We start from the raw sequence: 7,372 nt of genomic DNA, 5'->3' as shown, positions 1-7,372 counted from the left end.
TTTTTTTAGAAACAAGGTCTTGTTCTGTTGCCCAGGCTGGAGTACAGTGGCCCGATCATAGCTTACTGTAACCTCTCCTGGGCTCAAGTGATCCTCCCACCTCAGCCTGCCCAGTACCTAGGACTACAGACATGTCCTACCATGCCCGACTAATTTGTAGAGGCAAAGTCTGGCTATGTTGCTCAAGCTGGTCTTAAACTCCTGGCCTCAAGTGATCCTTTTGCCTCAGCCTCCCAGAGCACTGGGATTAGCGGTGTGCGCCACTGCACTTGGGTGGATTTTTTATGAGAATTCCGTTAAGCCCATAAGTTAGTTTAAAAAGAATAATTGGTGTTCTTCTCCAGAATCATGGTAGCTCTTTTTATATATTTGATGTTTAAGTATTTTTCTGTAAACTAATATTCTATTTATGGGTTCGGTATATTTCAAATTTAATTATAGATTTCATGGATTTTCCTTGAGGGATGTGGGGTGGAGGTGTGGAGAGAAAACATTAACATTACTTTTTTTTTTTTCTTCTTTTATTTCAGCATATTATGGGGATACAGATGTTTAGGTTACGTATGTTGCCCTTGGTCCCCCCCTGCCAACTCCAAGTTTCAGATATGTCCATCCTTCGGTGCACATTGCACTCCTTGTGTATACAAATACCCGTCCCCTCCTCCCCCCGCCCCCTGCCCAACATCCAATAGATGTTATTCTTATATGTGCATTTATGTGTTGATTAGTTAATACCAATTTGATGGTGAGTACAAATGGATCCCGTTCTTCTGCTCTTGTGGTGCTCCACTTTGGATAATGGGCTTAAGTTTAATCCAGGAAAGTATAAGAGGTGCTAGATCACTGTCGTTTCTTATGATTGAGTAATATTCCATTGTAAACATATACCAAATTTTGATAATCCACTCATGGATTGATGGGCACTTGGGTTGTTTCCACATTCTTGCAATAGTGAATTGTGCTGCCATAAACATTCGGGTGCAGATGTCTTTATCGTAGAATATTTTGTGCTCTTTTGGGTAGATGCCTAATAGTGCTATTGCTGGATCGAATGGTATTTCTATTTTTAGCTCTCTGAGGTATCTCCAAATTCTTTTCCACAGAGGTTGCACTAATTTGCAGTCCCACCAGCAGTGTAAAAGTGTTCCTGTCTCTCCACATCCTCGACAACTATCTAGAACTCAAAAAAATCGACAAGAAAAAATCAAACAACCCCATCAACAAATGGGCAAGGGAAATGAACAGAAACTTTTCAAAAGAAGACAGAATAATGGCCAGCAAACATATAAAAAAATGCTCAACATCTCTAATCATTAGAGAAATGCAAATCAAAACCACAATGAGGTATCACCTAACCCCGGTGAGATTGGCCTCTAACATTACTTTAAATGTCACTAACTCTATAGTTTTCTCATTCTTTTTATAATATTCCTTTAGATAACAGAATGTTATTTAATGACTTAATTCTCACATATAGCAGAACAAACTATCCAATGCATATGAGGATCTCCAAATTATAGTTCATGAAGAACCAGTTTCCAATTCCCAATGTGCCGAATTAGATGTGCTCTTAATTTCCTGTCCAGAGCCTTTTAGCCAAGCAGTGCATTAATGATTTCTTTTGATCTTAATTTTCTTGTGAATGCATAGCTGTTACTATCAATGACTATTTACTTCAAGTTCTCTGAGGCATATTCAGGAGGATCACAATATAGTTGCCAACATCAGCATCAGAAGTCCTCTCCTGGGTTCCTCATCATGGGGAATAGCATTCGTTGCTGCAATTAAAACTTTGGCATCCTCTCTTCCTCTTGAGCACACCAACAGTGTTTCTAAAATATGTTTTTCATTCCCCCATTTCAAAGACTCCCCTGTCTCTGTAGTAATGTCTTGCCAGTTTATCTACACCAGTACCTTTCATCTTAACCATAGCGGGCTGATCTTCCTAAAACTCAAATCTGATCCTAAAACTCCCTTGCTTATGTTTAAACACAGAATAAATCCAACAAGCACACATGGAAGACGAACTAGCTATATTTTACAGTATTACGTTAGATGTTAGTCATACAAAGGTAAATAGAACCTGGACTTGCACCTTGCTAAGGGTAAAGGGCAGACTTGTTGGCATCACAGGACAGCTTGTAGTGATCTGACCAGCCTGACCTCCTGCCCTTCCCTTACGTGTTCCCTGACATCTAGCCCTGCTGGACTCCTGAGAACACAGCTCACTTGACTCTTCCTTGCTTTGCTCATGCTGTTCTTCTCCTAGGCTGCTCCTTATGGTAAAATCCTACCCTTCTTTCAACGTCAGATTAAATGTCCTGTATGATGGGAAGATTTTCTCAATCTGTATTCCCTTCTTCTAACACCATGGAAGGTAGACCTAACTACTCTGTTGACTACAATTTCACAATAGTTACTTTGTACCAGTAGGACAGCATACAGAAATTTTGGTAGCTAATTGTCTACGTGTCTATCTCCTGGGCTTCATTGTGGTGGTCTCATAGCAGAGGCCCTGAGTTAGTCACCTTTTCATACCTGCATCCAGCATATTGCCTTATGAATAAGCACTGAAGTGCTCAAGTCTGTGAGATGAAGCTAACAAAGAAGGTACTCAGGCTTTTTCCTTTTACTGATTAATATAGCAGTATTTTCTCAATGCAAAAATTCAAGTAATTTCTTGCATCTTCAAGTTGTACTATTATACTTCTCAGCCTCAGTAAAAACAGCTTAGAGGCAGCATAGGATTCTAGAAAGAGGGTAAGATTTGGAAACAGGGAACCTGGGTTTAGTTCACACTAGCTCTATGAATCTGAGGAAGTCACATAACTTCTATGAGACTCAGCTTCCTCCACTGTAATATAGGAATATCTACCTAACTGGGTTGTTTTGAGGATTATGGTAAATTATATGTACAAGGAACTGAAAAACATTTTATAATGAGAAAGCTCTGTAAATGTCAGCTATTTTCGTTATGGTTATTTTTATTTTTTTAGAAACAAGGTCTTGTTCTGTTGCCCAGGCTGAGTGTAGTGGCCTGATCATAGCTCACTGTAATCTTGAACTCCTAGGCTCAAGAGATCCTCCTGCCTTAGCCTCCTAAGTAGCTGGGACTACAGGCGCACCCCACCACAGCCGGCTAATTTTTTAATTTTTTGTAGAGACAAGGTCTCACTGTGTTTTCCAGGCTGGTCTTCAACTATTGGGCTCAACTATCCTCTTGCCTTGTCCTCCTGAAGTGCTGGGATTATAGATATGAGGCACTGTACCTGGCCTCAATATGGTTAGATGCTTGTATTTAAGATTATCTAGGTTTTCTAATTTTTCAAATATCTGGGGGAGGAGGTATAAAATTTCATCTTCCCCTCTTTATTTTTGGGCAATCCTACTTCTAAGACTATAAGCAGTCTATACTGTTTAGAGTATGTATGTGGCAGGGATAGTATTTTAGATACTAATCTGTTTTCTTTCTCCTTGTATTTTTCCATTTTCCTTCTCTCCATTCAAGCAGATAGCTGGTTGTGTGCTTATTGACTTAGGGGTAGCACATGGTATGATGGAAAAGGCAAATAGTACACAAGCCTTTCTGGCTTTTGAATTCCAAAAGGGAATTCCTAGAGCCATAGGGCCAGAAATGGCGAGAAGAGTAGAGCTATTCTCCCAAACTCAAAAGAGATTTTTCTGAGCTGGGGGAAGGAGATAAGGTAAAGAGAAAGAGAAATCCGTGGGTTTCAAAAGCAGAGGGTACCTATGCCCTGTTTCCCAAGGAGTGCTGCAAGGGTGGGTGGTGTGACTCCATAAAATTGGCTGTTTGGGGTGTCTGGAGTTATTACTTGTCTAAGCCAGTAGGGAAGCTAGTAATCTGTATAATGGATCAATAATATACACTTCACCAAACAAAGCAATTTTGATAATTATAAGAAATAGCACATGTGAATGGCTTATACTCAGTAAGTACTCAGTAAATGTTATATTCCCTCCAATCCATTTTCATATTTTGGCCCTGCCCATCAAACCGATTCCATTCCTGGATCTCCCCCATGCTCCATTTTCCATGTTCTTGCTTGAGGACTGTTGACTGGCACTGGAGGAAGAAAAAGAAAAGGAAACACCATGCAGATAAGAGTCAAGCCAAGGCCACTGCAGCTTCCTTCTCCTCCTCCTCCTTTTTCTTTTTCTTCTTTTCTCTTTGCCTTTCCTCTTCCCAGTCCTCTCCTCTCCTTCCCCTTCTTTTCTTCTTCTTTTTATAAACTTCACTTTGATGCTAACCAAGAGTCCTGGTATCCAGTCCTATGCTTCTCTCATCCACTCTGCAAAGAAACTTTCTCAGTCGTCTTTTGCCATCACAGCACAGCAGAGCCTGTTTGGGCAGCACACAGCAACCAACCTCTTTGCCCATGCATCTGCCTGGCAAGATCATGCTGGGATAGAGCAGGGATAGGGCCTTCAACAAAACACTGTCTTCCTCCCTGGTGGAAGAGTTCTTCACTTAGGAAGTACTATTAAAGATTGCTTCCCTCCGAAGAAAATTTCCCCTCCAGCGTCTCAGGGATAGAAGGAATATCTGGAACTGAGATGTTCCTTTTGACTTCCTGCATCTGAGTGGCAACTCTCTCGAAGAGTAGTAATAACCAAGATAGGATATGGCCTCAGAACATGCATATGAGGAGAAGGAGGTAGGTGGATAATTGAGTTGTTCAGAGACATGCGATTTATGATACCCTGTGGCATCTGTGAGTCCCCATATGCATCCTCCTAGCCCTTTGGTTTTCTTGGAACCTCCAGGAACACGTAGGGGTGGGGGATTGCTAGCAAGGCTTTGATGTGTGCTTAACTGCACAGAACCAGGTCTGGTTTCCTTTTTGAGCTGAGCATGCTTGTCAGATGACATTCAGTTCTATACTTAGCTGCTCCAGAAGTAGATAGATTTCTCTTGCAGTGCTCTGGTTTCTATACTCAGACAGGTGTGGCAGCCCTTCTTTGGGGCATATTTGATAGTGCTTTGTACTTACATAATAAATTTGGTTTTCCTATGCTCTTTCCAGGAAAGCCTGTGGTTTTTCAAAGGCATCTGTTGTGCTGTTATCCTTGGGAAATGTTTCTGTTTATTTGTTTCCTAGAAGAGATCAGAGTCCTTAGATAATAGGAAATGGGACAGGTAAGTTTTGATTATAGGGAAATTGATGTGGGAGCCATCAGGCATGGGCTTGGGAAGACAGATGTAGATAGAATGCTGTATTGGGGTCTCGATTTCCAGATGATGAGGGACGTGTGGTTACCTTCACCTTTTTTACAATTTGACCTCCAGTAGCTATGGAGAGGCCATATTTGTGGCTGTGGATCCTCTCAGAAAGCATAGCTACTTAGGGATTGGTTTGGTTTGTCTTCTTTTAACCTTAATTGGGAGTGTGGATTACTTGAAGTTGCAATGTCTTTTTTTTCTGTTCCTTACAGATTCATGAAGGTGGCAGGAAGCACTGTGGATGCAGTTACCTGGCAACAGTAGGTATTCACCATTTTTGCTCTTACTTATTATCAGCTGCTTTGAAATGAAAGATAATTAGTTGTCACCAAGTTCCTAACTGACATTTAATAAGCTATCCTTCATCCTCCAAGAAAAAATTTAAAATTAACTTCAAAGCACTTCTAATGGTACGTTGCTATCTCATAGTACTATCATTTTGTTGTTTTTCAGAAAAGCAAAACACTGACACAATTTGGAGAGGTTGGCTATTACGTACAGTTTTAAGTTAATCTGTCACCAGTGAACTGGTCGTGGGATCTAAGCCTGCCACCGTTGCCCCATAGGCTTTTCCTTTGGGAATAAATTTCCTTGTTTAAGAGAGGAAATGATTTTAATTGCTCAATATATCATGTGAAAATAGAAACACTTTGTTATATTAATGGCAGTGGTCTTAATTAGTGCCAAGTGAGTCACTAATATGAAGCAGGTTAAAAAAAAAATAAAAGGAATATCAATAAAATGAAGCAGCTTCAAGAGAGGGAATACACTCCAACATTCCAGTAAGAAGCTTACAATGGCAAAGACCCGTTACCCCAAGGATAGCTTGAAAAAAGATAATTATCTGATACATAAATTTAAATATTCTTTAAGTCTCCTTATGGCATTTGTGCCAAAATGTCCGGGTGTAACAGTGTCTCACTGATTTTATACTGGAATGCTGCTCTGCTTTGCTGTAAGAAATCTATCCCACAACATCTTCCCAGTCGTCTTTCATCTAATGTGGTGCTCAGAGCTTAGACATTTGTGCTCCCATTCTGAGCCTTCCTAGGCCTGGACTATGACCATCTTTCTCAGTTTCTCGAACCTTCTAGCCTAGCGCATGTGCTCCTCTCGTCTATCTTCTGTCTGAAGTGAGTCACACCATCCATTGCAGATTTGTGAGAGGTGTGAAGGGAAAAATGGGGGGATGAAATCTCTATTAAATATCCCCAAAGAGTCTTTGGTTTGCTGACAATTGACAACCTCAATCATAATGGAAAATTCTTTAGTTTACATTTATACCCTTAGTTTCTCTAAATAACAAGTTCCAAGTGTTTTCAAAAGCTCTTATCTTTCTTCAATTTGTTTGTGAGTCATGGATTGAGTAAATCTGAAGATCTTGTCATTCCCTTGCGTAAAACCCCACAGTGTTTTCCTTTTACACATAGATCAAAAGCCGAACTCTCCACTCTGGCCTTTTATATTTGGCCTCTGCTCCCTCTGATCTCATCTGGTGCCACTCACTCTGCCCTTACTCATTCTGTCCCAGCACACTGGTAGTCTTTCAGTTCTTTGTAGGTTCTTGTGCATATCTGCCTCAGGATCTTTGTACATGCTATTCCTTCTGCCTGAAATGCTGTTCTCCTTACTCTTAAGGTTGTTGGCTCCTTCTCATCTTTCAAATCTCACCTTACATGTCATCTCCTCAGAGAGGCCTTCCCCAATGCTCCTATCCAAAACAGGTTCCCCATTTCATTCTTTTAATTAGCTCTTTGTTTTTTCATAGCACTTATAATAACTTATAATTATTTTTTCCTTATAACTTGTTTTTGTAATTTGTTTTTCTCTTTCACCAGAATGGCACTTAATCAATTCAGCAAGTGCTTATTTCGACAATTGTTTATTAGGCATTTACTATGGGGAAAAATAACAATGACAATAACAATGATAGCACAAATAATAACCATGTGCCAAGAACTGTTCTCGAACTTTATTTGCTTTACCATATCTGATCCTCACAACCACCAAATGAGGTAGGGACTATATTTATCTCTATTTTCCTACAACTTAGAGGAAGTTGTAGAAAAACCAAAGATTACATAGAAAGTGGCAAATTTTGGACTTGAAGTTGTGTCTGTCTCACTCCAC

The 7,372-nt window shown here is 40.2% G+C and overlaps 1 protein-coding gene across 3 annotated transcripts in view; it reads left to right on the top strand.

The window, feature by feature from the left end:
- Nucleotides 1–7,372, top strand: part of HPSE2 (heparanase 2 (inactive)) — a 621,208-nt gene that overhangs the window by 410,682 nt on the left and 203,154 nt on the right. For all 3 annotated transcript variants that reach the window (XM_012661668.1, XM_012661669.1, XM_012661671.1), the window contains one exon: nt 5,455–5,502. In XM_012661668.1, coding sequence (XP_012517122.1) covers nt 5,455–5,502 — 48 coding nt within the window. The remainder of the gene's footprint in view (nt 1–5,454; nt 5,503–7,372) is intronic.

The sequence above is a fragment of the Propithecus coquereli genome, unplaced genomic scaffold (genome assembly GCF_000956105.1).
Source record: "Propithecus coquereli isolate 6110/MARCELLA unplaced genomic scaffold, Pcoq_1.0 Scaffold73, whole genome shotgun sequence".
In the NCBI taxonomy this organism is placed as follows: domain Eukaryota; kingdom Metazoa; phylum Chordata; class Mammalia; order Primates; family Indriidae; genus Propithecus; species Propithecus coquereli.
This window is presented reverse-complemented; position numbering and strand designations above follow the sequence as displayed.